Raw genomic sequence first — 11110 nt, forward strand, 5'->3', positions numbered from 1 at the left:
CCTAGTTTCTAGGTCACTGCTACAATAAGTAGAACAAAAAACTTCTTTTTGTGAATAGGTAACATTCACCCTAGAAGAGACTTTGGCTATTTCTGACAGCTTTAGTTTTCATCAGGCTGATTGCCATGCCTGACATCAGTGCTTAAGTCAACATTTTTTGAAAGAATGGAGCACAGGTCCTGTGAGGAGCAGCTGAGGAAGCTGGGGTGTTTAGCCTGGAGAAAAGGAGGCTCAGTGGTGACCTTATTGCTCTCTGTAACTACCTGAAAGGAGGGTGTATCCCGATGGGGGTCTGTCTCTTTTCCCAGAAGTGACCGGACAAGAGGAAACAGCCTCAGGTTGGCCCCAGAAGGTTTAGACAGGACATTAGGAAAAATGTTTTAATGGAAAGGGTTGACAAGCATTGAAACAGACTGCCCATGGAGGTGGTGGAGTCACCATCCCTGGCAGCGCTCAAAAAACATGTGAATGCCACTCGAGTACATGGTTTAATGGTGAACGTGGTGGTGGTGCTGCTTGACAGTTGGACTTGATGATCTGAGAGGTCTTTTCCACCCTTAACGATTTTATGATTCTAGGAACAGTTAAGTGGTATCTCTGAAATTCTGTTTCAGCTCAACATGTTCAAGTGGTCTAGCAACAAGGGGGCGCTTTCCTGAGGCCTGCTTATTGCCATTTAGTACTTAGACATTTTTGTTTCAGTGATGGATGTCATGATCCTTAATGCTAATGGTACACTTCAGATGCCAAAGTTTTTTTGGTAATAAATCATTAGTGTAAAACAGTAGTAACCCTCAAAAGTATGAGGTATTTTGATACTGATACCCTGTCTGATTGAGCAAAGACACAAAACTTTTCTAGCCAAGACAACTTTTTTTTCACTTCAAAAATATTTAAAAGTTGTTATCTAAATAGTTAGCGGCTTCATTCTGGAGAGGTGAAAATTTCATTCTCCCATTATTCAGCACTGGATCCAGTCCTGATTCATCATTCCAAATGAAAACTGAAATGCATACACAGTACATTCATACACAGAACAACATGACTTGTCAAACAAAAGTATTGCAGAATATGAACACATTTTTAAGTTATTTCACCTGAAGACAAGAGAGAATCAAGCTCTCAAACATGTCTGTTGTTAATGAAACCATTGTCCAAAACTGAAGGCACGGCAAGAACTTCAGCCACTGAGTGGCAAGTTAGGCCTATGGGAGGAACACACAAAAACTGGCATCTAGAAGCATTCCAAACACTTGCTCAAATTTTACTAAAACATCAACATTGCTGGTTAATACTCATTTCCCAAGATACTAATAGGATGAGAACAAACCAACTATCCAAGCTATGTAGTCATGCAAAATATTAGGCTTCTTTATTCAGTATTTAAGTTATTCTGAATATACAAACAATTAGCCAGAATGATAAAGTGAGAATAACCAGTATTTGTACTTCTGCAGATTTACACCCATAACACATTTCAGTTAATGTTTTCTGCATGCTTCTGGAACATATTCAGTTGTTTTGCTCTGCATTATATGCAAGAAATAGATAAGTGCTTTCACTCCAAACAGAAGCAAAAAAAGTTACCTTTCATTAGCATGATCTGTACTGTTCATGGCTGCAAAATTATTTACACACGCTGGTTCACTAACACTGCAGTGTAACATACCCTTCCCGGAGGAAAAAAGTAGCTATTGTTTCACCTCTTCCTTAGCGTGGACAACTGAAGTAAGTGACAATGCTTGAGACAGTCATGCAAAAAACTTTTCACATTAACATTGTGATAAAATACTTAAAAGGTGAGGAAATATGATCTGTGAAGCAATTATAAAAGACATGATAACCACTGCTGATCTCTCTTTCTGCACACACGGCAATTTAATTAACATGATTTGCCTTGCTGTCTAATACTGCAGTTCTCTTCCTCCTTTATCCTTTGACAGGCAATGGCCTGGAAAACAACTTGATTTTCTAGTTACCTGCCAACATCCAAAACTGTAGGAGCAACATCTCTTTTAAGGTGGAATATTTCTAGATATCGGCTTTCCACAGACTGACGAACACAACAGCTCCTTTCTGCAGTTAAAGCAGCCACTTTCTGTGTCATCAATCAGAAGTTAATACTCCCAGATTTAATACATATTTTCTCTCCCAAACTTCTTTGGCATCTATGAAAACTCCAGTATTTTGAAGGTAGCTGCTGGCATCATACAGGAGCCATACATTTTCTTTAGCTTCTGAATCAGTTCCCATTTAATTAGGGCAAAAGATTCCAATAGACACCTCAATTTCAGTTCTGGGGTAGGTCTTTATTCTCTGGGGGTGGGAGGGGATCTTCAGAACCAGTCTGGAAATCTCATCTTTTGGTATCATCTGACTCCATTTCTTCTGACCACAATAGTTCCTGCTACAATATCATAGGCTGTTCTGTTGTGCTGGAAAAACAGCAGTGTAATAAATGCAGGAAAAAATGATGCAATAGAAAAATTCTTGATCAAAGCTCGTACTGTGGACCTGAAATGAGAATAGAACATTCAGTGCCTTATTTTCACTTTTCTGCTTATGTTAGTAATTAACTTCCAAGTTTAGTGTCTCAGTTTTACATGGTACAAAGATCAGTCTCTAGAGGAGATTGTACCACCTAAACTGAAAAACATTCAATGTGACTGAATAATTACCATTTTATTCTTAGATCCCATAATCTGACAATAACTCTTGCAATCTAATTATTGCAAAGGTCAACAATAAAGCAATGGTGTATTTCCTCCCAAATCACATGCTTTCAACACTATTAGTCTGAGTGCAACGTGACCGAGCCAAGAGCACTTACGTTGTCATACTGACATTAGAGGATGGAATGACTAACACTCGGCTGGGCGCAATAAGTACAGATGTGTCACACGTCACAACTCGCAGTCCAAGTAAGAATTTCCCTGGGGTTGCTCCACCTGCTCCCCAAATACAGATTATCTGTAAAAGAAAGGTTATTTCAATTCCACACCACCATGCGGTTGATAGGTCTAGCAAACTTGGTTATCCTCAAAACTACATGGATGTCATAAGCTTCAACATAATCCAAAATACTGTAAAGAGGATTTACTTTATAGGTCTATGGTGACAGAATTTTTTAAACCATTTCTTCAACAACTGAAAACTACTAATTATAAGAGTTAGTGTTTTATGAGTACTTACCTCATAGAAGCAGACTAATAACCTGTAGATGAGAGCTACTATCATCATCTTCTGCAAATCTTCCATGGATGTATCTTCATCTATTTCCTCTATGATGTAATGCATGGCAAATTTAGAGATGTCCCTGTGCAAAATAAAACTGAACTTCAAAACCGTCCTCTCAATACCAATGTTACCCCTTTAATACTACAATTCACTCCTTCAGTTCTGGTATCAGTAGAAGAAAAAAATCTCCTTGGCTCTCAGATACTAAACAAGCCATTAAAATTCAGAACACTATGTTTCCTTCCAAGTTGCTGCCCAGATTGTTTTGTCTTTTTCATTATGAAAAGATCATTCTTTATTACCACTTTTGCACAATGGTATCCCTGGGTAGTGAGCTGCAGAATTGTTCTGAAAATTCTCACACTTCTTGGGAGATAAACAGATTCTGCAGGTGATCATCTAACTTTGTATAAATAGAAGGTATCCAAGTCTCCAAGTCTCTTCCTTACAGAAACTCTCAACAAAAAAGAACACCTCTACAAACACAAGGGAGAAGTTGCAAGTCTCCCTAAGCAAGCAGGGAAGCCCTATATCATCCTTTGCATGATCTGTGTTCCTCATTCTCAGCAGTCTTTACTGCTCACCATACTCTACTGGAGGAAGGCACCTTGGTATGCAACAGGAAGATTTTACCTTAAAGCAATCAAAACCTTCTGGTTTTTATCCTAAGAGAGCTATGTGAAGCATCCATTTTGAGTTAATAGCATATTTTCGCAAGATAAAGTCCACATATTTAACCTTCTTATCTGACACCTGGAATGTATATACTTGCAACATGTATTTAGGCAAGAGCTTTCCACTCATGCATCTGAGACTCACATAAAAACGTGTCGTCCCACTTCCAAACAGTCCATCTTATATTTGTGCCACTTACCCTCCTCTTTATTCAGACTTAAGGATTGAAAAGCAATTAAGAAAACAGTGAAGCACAACCTGCATTTCCCTTCAATACAGCCTTGACCTGAAGTGTCTTTCTTGAGCCTGAGAGGAGGTATTTTTTTCATGACAACTCAGCCTAACCTCAACCTCACATCTCATAAGCAGAACCATCCCCCCCACCAATGTTTCTCTGAAGTTCCTTGTAAGCAACTTCCTGGCTCTCACAAAACCAGTAATATTGAATGTGCTGTAAATCACCTTCACCACTTTACAGAAGCAATTACACATAGTTGTTCCCCATCTTTCCAGTACTTCAGCCTACTAAAACCAAAATGGAAACACAAGCTGTCAGCTTACAGTTGGAGGTTTTGGCTACTAAAGAGAACTGAGATTTTGGCATTTTAATTGCTGCTTATCTGAACAAAAACCACTAATAGTTTACACTGACATATTTATTGTTTTGGATTTGACTCTCCTTCACACACCTTTCAAGCTGCAATTAAAGGTTCCTGGAAAATGTTACCTGTATAGTATCACTTTATGGTCAATGTGTGTTTGGATGGCTCTTGAGCAGAAAGCTTGGGTTCTGAAATGTGTTTGCACAGGAATGCAATTACTGACTACACCAACTACTGACTACTCATCTCTTAATCAGACCAAAATATTTGATTACCCCAACCCAAAGCAGAATAACCGAGCTGAGGAATAAGACAGCTACAGTTAAAGAAGCAGATAAAAAAAAAAGTTTTTGAGGAAAAGTATTAAGTCTGTGTACAAAAATGTAAAATGAAGAATCTTTCAGTCTAGTGCACACACAGTGTTTAATTATACTTTTTAAGAACCCAAATTTACACCCAGTAAAGCCCGCAGTGCAGTAGCATTCCTAGCAATGAGGCTGCATTTTCAAAGTACATACATATCTGATGCATGATCAGATTTTTTTTTTGTGTGTGGGTTAGCATTGTTTAGCTCAGAAATCTAAAAACACAGCACCTTAGAAGATGCTGTGAAGGAAATTAATTCCATCGTAGCCAGATCCAGTACATTTTTTAAAAGCTGTTTAAAAAGACAAGTTTATTTGTCAACGTTTTTTCTTTGAAAAATATAAAGGACTTTTTAACAATCTTGCTATTGCCCACCCCTAAGTAAGTATACAAGTCTACTCTGTCCTTAGTAAGGAGTTTGTGAGCCTATACACCTGTACAAGTTTTTTGTTTCCATCAGCTGACCCAAAAATCAGGATGTATTTAAAAGGAGGTTAACCCAGTGGTGCTTTTTCCTCAACTTCTGTCAGTTATTCAATGCCATCATATGCCCAAACGTACCATAAATACAACCTGACACCTCAAAGAGCATGAAAAGCTTAAAGCTGTATACAACAAAGCTTTAAACTGTTAAACTTACTTTATTCCACTGAGGTGCATAATACTTAAAATGATGGTTGCCTTTATAAAGAACAGAATAAAAAAATCCACCATCTCTGCTATGAACCTGTGTGCCAACGAAGGGATAAGGAACTCCCGACCTGTAACAGAAATAGTTAATATTACCCAGATTTTACTGTACTAACACAGTTAACACTATCAGCCAAAGAACACTCCACATTAACCTTTCTGCAAGTATATAATCAAGATCTTGATCTTAGCTCACATCTTCTTCAAGAAAATTTTTTTAAACATACATTTTTAGAAGTTAACTGAATTGTTTAAATTGAGTTAAAAGAGCCTTCTTAAATTCTTTCAAATTCTGAGTCCCCTCATGATAAGGATTACAGGCAAAATCATACTCTGCTAAAGAACTGAAGTACATTGAAGAAGCATCAATTTTTGTGTTCTTTTGTTTAGAACAGCCTCGTTGAGAAGTAAGTCTGAGAGGTCAGATAAAAGAAAAATTAGATCTTAGATCTACCACAATTTTTCTATTGCTCAACAGCAAGGCTTCCATGTGCACCAAGTACCAGCTCTAAGAGTAAACCACAGCATATTGTCCCTACTCAGACAGGAGTGGATGAGTGGATGAAAATATTAGTCATACTTGACATAAACATTCCTATAGACTACTTATGAAAAAGCACAGCGTGCTGCTCTACACCCAGCCGGAAAATGTAACACGTTTCTCCTGTGTTAATTGGTAGAGTGCAAATGGGCACAAAGTAAGTAGTAGCAGTTACAAGCTCTTGTTGCTAATGCTACTTCAGGTGATTAAAGCAGAGAAAACATTAAAGAGCATCTTAGAAAGTTTCCAAGGAATTCTACTGCAAAACAATTTCATCTGGACCCAGCTACCACCCCTCTATTTCCCAAAGGACAAACACGACTCCCACATGGAATCTGCAAGGACTCACGTCAAACTTTACTTAGAAATACCCAAGTACTACTAGACTTAACCTACAGGAAATAGTGACTGGGTTTGGTACTGTTTCTGAGAACACCTACTCCCACACGCAGGGAAACAAGAAAAGAGGAAAGAAAATCATTCCAATTTCAAAAAACATCATCAAATTTCACTTGGAATAAGCCTCCACAGTCCAGCTGCTAAGACTGATCCTGCCAATCATGGCCCTGTGAGCTATTAGAGCCAAGACAAAAGCCCACAGTGCTCAGGCGCTAAGTGGGGTAAGTAGAATCAAGCAGAGATTAGGTAAGAGCCAGCTCTTATTTAACATACCTTGGTTTATATATCTTCGTTTCATATCTGCTGCACCAATAATACCTCTGCATCTATAGTATCCAAGTAGCATGACTCATATATAATACTAAAATTCCATTCTCATTGTCAAAGCCTGCCCAGGTTGTCCATTAAATTCTAAGATTCTTCAACTAAGGCAAGTGGGAGCATAGCCAGTCTCCCAGTTCTGGCCTAAGCACACAGCAACAGGCAAAAGCCTTCATTTGCTCTGTTAAAAGCAGCACCTTTGAGACTCACTTGAATAAATTAAATTCAATGACTGCATAAGGAAGAAGCTACGTGGGGCTAAGAAGATAAATATTCAAATTTTGTTAAACTGCATTACATTAAGAAACCTTGGCAACCCTTAGGACTCTGGCAGATCTATACTGCAGTGCTTCAAGATGTTCCTCGTATTAGAAATACACTATTTTGCCAAGAGTTGCTGTTTGTGCGGCAAGGACAGCCAAATGCAACATCCATCCAGCTCAAATATAGGATTTTACATCAAGATTAGTACTAAAAATGTGCTTGCACCAGTCAGCCACAGGGCAGCTGGGGCTTGGATGCACTTTTTGCCCTACTGTTCCCAGCAGATGAGCAGTAAATCTCCTGCAGTAAGGCAGGGAGGGGCAAGGCGAGGATGTGTCTGAAATCCTGACCGTGCTGTTAATACTGGTGCTCTGACACACACCTGCAGGCAGACCGAAATGGAAGAGGGAGTTAACAATCCCACTTTTTGACATCCCAGTTTAAAATCTGCAACATTAACATAAGCTGTCACTTGTTTCAGCTTATGTAAGCACATTGGGCTGTAAACTGCAGTGGCACAGGGACGGATACACGGCCTGCCCTGCTGAGCCTGCTGTGTGGGCAATAATCTACAGCAGGAAAGAAGGAGCGGTAATCACTTTAGCTGTTCTAGATATATCCAGCTGCAATCTGAAGCCAAAGCATGGGCACAACAGTCGTTGTTTATAATTGTATTGTACCACTATATCCCACACAGAGTTCCCTTAAGAAGGCCAGGTGTTGCAACAGTATGTAGTATTCCAAATAACCATGTTCAGCAGCATGAAATGCTACTGAAGCCCTAAATTACCTTTAACACATGGAATTAGCCCCTGAAAAACTAGGTAAAAATCCAAGAATAATCAGTCTAGCCTTTGTCTATCTCCTCTTTTCTAAGGACTGGCAATATGTGTTTATAAGCAATCTGTAACTCAGAATCAGAGCACAATTACAGAAAATACTACTTTGTGTTATAACTGTGTTTAAGCAACATCTGCTCAAAAACATAAGAAAGAAGCCAGTTCAGAAGCTAGATCCCCTTCCCCTCAAAACAAGGGAAAAGGAACTAAAAACATTTTTCAAACACACACAGCCACTGAGCTTATAAATAATTTTACAGATCAGTAATGTCGTACTTTGCCCTGCAGAGAGAAAGGAGATCCAGCTTTTCTCCAAAGTCCTTCAGCAGTGTTCTGTTCCACAGCCTCCTACCATTAATTGAGGTGTTATGGAACATTCAGGGAATGTCACTTATATGTTCCTTGACTTGTGAGAAAATGTTGGGGCTCCAGGTTTTACCTCTGACGTGATCAGAGCAAGTTTGCCTTACTCTTGAACAAATATAAACAGAAGGCCTGCTGTGCACTGCCTTCAATATTTACAGCTGTAACAGGCTTCTGTTTATCTCCTGCCGCCAGCTTGTTCACTGCAACCGTGTTTTCACATCTCTGCTTCGATTTCATTAAATGATTTTATTTGGGCCCCAAGAGCCTGCTAAAACCGGTAAAGTTAGTTTAGATTTCATCATCTAAACAGGCTGCTTATAAATCTTAGATGCATTACAAGCCCGTGACGGCAAGTTTCATTAGAAATTAAAAAAAACTCCTTCGTATCCACACGAACATCTTTCAATCACTGAAGCTGTTGTACACGCAAGTCAACCTTCCCAAACTTGGTTCAAGTTACGGATCAAGTTCTGGATGTACCACCTCGATATTAGGGCTGTCACCCGTGTGTCCCAAACCCGCTCACGGGCCAAGTTCTGGCTCCACCACCTCGGCTTCAGGGCTGTCACCCCGTGTCACAGGCACACGCCCGGGCCCGCCGCACACGGCGGCGCAGCGACCCCCAACGTCGCACACCCCCGGCTCCCCTCTCCAGACCCCGATTCCTGGGGCTGCTCACCTTTCTCCCTAGCCCCTGCCCTACTCACCTGCCGGCCGCCCCGTGTCCCTGGGGGCAGCGCTGCCGCTGCTGCCGGCGGCGCTACCGGAGCCCGCCCTGGGCACGGGGGACACCGCGCCCGCCGCCCCCGGCCAGGCTGGGGCGGCCGCACCGGGGGCGCGGGGCCCCGTCCCGGCGGGGGCCGCGTGTGCGGGCGGCGGAGCGAAGAGGTAGAAGGGGCTGTAGTAGTAGGCGGCGGCGCTGGCGTTGGGTGGGGGCGGCTGCGCGGCGGCGGCGGCGGCGGCAATCAGGGCGGGCGGGCAGCCCTGCCAGCCCAGGTACCCGCAGTACGAGTCCCACAGCCACTGGTGTACGCGTCGCGCGTACTCCGCCGCGCTCAGCGGCTTCGCCCCGCCGCCCTCCGGAGGGGAACGCGGCGGCGCTGAGGACGCGGCGGCGGTGGCGGCGGCAGTGGTGCTGGCGTTGTCGTTGTCGCTGGCGTTGTCCTCCCCCCCGGCGGTGCTGCCGCCCTCCGCCATCGCCGCCGCCCCAGCGCCGGCCCGGCCGCGCTCCGCCGCCGCCTCCTCCATCGCGGCGGGCGCCGAGCGCTCACCGCGCATGCGCGGGGGAGGTGCGGCGCCTCTCCCACTTGGAGGGGCGAAGGGGGGGGGGGAGCAGCACACAGCCTGGCGCGGAGCCCGCCACGCCCGGAAAGAAACAGCCTTTCCTCCCCTCCTCCCCCCGACCTGCGTGTGAAATGGTATGGCCGGGCGCTGTGGCGGACGCGGCTGCCCGGGGTCAGGCGCCCCTGAGGCGGCAGCGAAGCGGCGCCCGCTCCGGCCCGCCCCGCAAGGGGACTGCGCAATCGAGAGATTCTTATACATTTTTATTTTCCTGTCTAAATGTTGCTTATTTTTATTTTCTTTCCCCCCCTTCATCTCCCTTTTTTCATCGTTCTCCTTATCACATAATCATATTCTTTCTCTGCAAAAAAAAAAAAAAAAAAATCACAGAATCAGTTTAGGTTGGAAAAAACCTCTGAGGTCATCGAGTCCAACCTATGATCAAAAACATCGCCGTGTCAGCTAGACCATGGCACTGAGTGCCACGTCCACTCTTTCCTTAAGAACCTTCACCTCCCTGGGCAGCCCATTCCAATGTCTAATCATCCTCTCTGTAAAGAAATACCTTCTAATGTCCCACCTAAACCTCCCCCTGGTGCAGCTGAAGACTCTGTCTTCTCGTCGTGTCACTTGTTATTTGGAAGAACAGACCGACACCCATCTAGCCACACCCTCCTTTCAGGTAGTTGTAGGGAGCAATAAGGTCATCACTGAGCCTCCTTTTCTCCAGGCTAAACAACCCCAGCTCCCTCAGCCGCTCCTCATAGGATATACGCTCATCAAATGCTGGACAAAGAACAAGCTGCAAGTTTAAACACAGTTCTTCAAACTAATTTATAATCTTTAAGGTTTCTGTGTACTATTAAGCATCTCAACCAGACCCCAGGTGCCGTAGAACACTGATGTAAACACAGCTCCATAGTGAAGTAACGAGTAATGTATACTGCGAATACAGAGTGTTTCCCATGTTGAACACAGCAAATATCACAGCTGAACAAAACCAGAAGTTTCTCCCTCTCCCTGTTAAACTACTTTCCCGTGTAACCTTAACTCATTTTAAAAAATGAAGTAATTTCATAGAATCAAAAAATGGCCTGGTTTGGAAGGGACCTTAAAGAACATCTAATTCCAACCTCCCTGCCAGGGGCATGGATGCCTTCCACTAGACCAGGTGGCTCCGAAGCCCATGCAACATGACCTTGAACAATTCCAGGGATAGGACATCCACAACTTCTCTGGGCAACCTGTTCCAGTGCCTCACCACTCTCACAGTAAAGACTTTCCTCCCTATATCTAACCTAAATTTCACCTCTTTGAGTTTGAATCCAGAAGTTCCTGTGGAGTGAGTCTCTTCATACAAGCAAGCTGAGAAGAATTGCCAAAGTTCTTAGCAAATGACCCATACCACCTTGATTAAATGCAGTAACATAAGGTACTGCATTATAAGGAACCATTATGTAGCTATGGTTCTAATTACACTGGCATATGTTTTTTGTAACATAGACCTTGGTGAAATCAATATGGATAAA

At 42.8% G+C, this 11110-nt stretch overlaps 1 protein-coding gene across 1 annotated transcript; it reads right to left on the reverse strand.

The window, feature by feature from the left end:
* Positions 1 to 1350: 1350 nt before the first annotated feature.
* FAM8A1 (family with sequence similarity 8 member A1) lies at positions 1351 to 9593 on the reverse strand. Its single transcript, XM_064664788.1, has 5 exons — positions 9008 to 9593; positions 5521 to 5641; positions 3193 to 3316; positions 2831 to 2970; positions 1351 to 2514 (listed from the first exon to the last, which is right to left on the reverse strand). The coding sequence occupies exons 1-5, from the start codon at positions 9576 to 9578 to the stop codon at positions 2370 to 2372; spliced, it is 1101 nt and encodes a 366-aa protein (XP_064520858.1). The 5' UTR covers positions 9579 to 9593; the 3' UTR covers positions 1351 to 2369.
* Between the last annotated feature and the right edge of the window lie 1517 nt (positions 9594 to 11110).

This window comes from Pseudopipra pipra, chromosome 1 (assembly GCF_036250125.1).
Source record: "Pseudopipra pipra isolate bDixPip1 chromosome 1, bDixPip1.hap1, whole genome shotgun sequence".
In the NCBI taxonomy this organism is placed as follows: domain Eukaryota; kingdom Metazoa; phylum Chordata; class Aves; order Passeriformes; family Pipridae; genus Pseudopipra; species Pseudopipra pipra.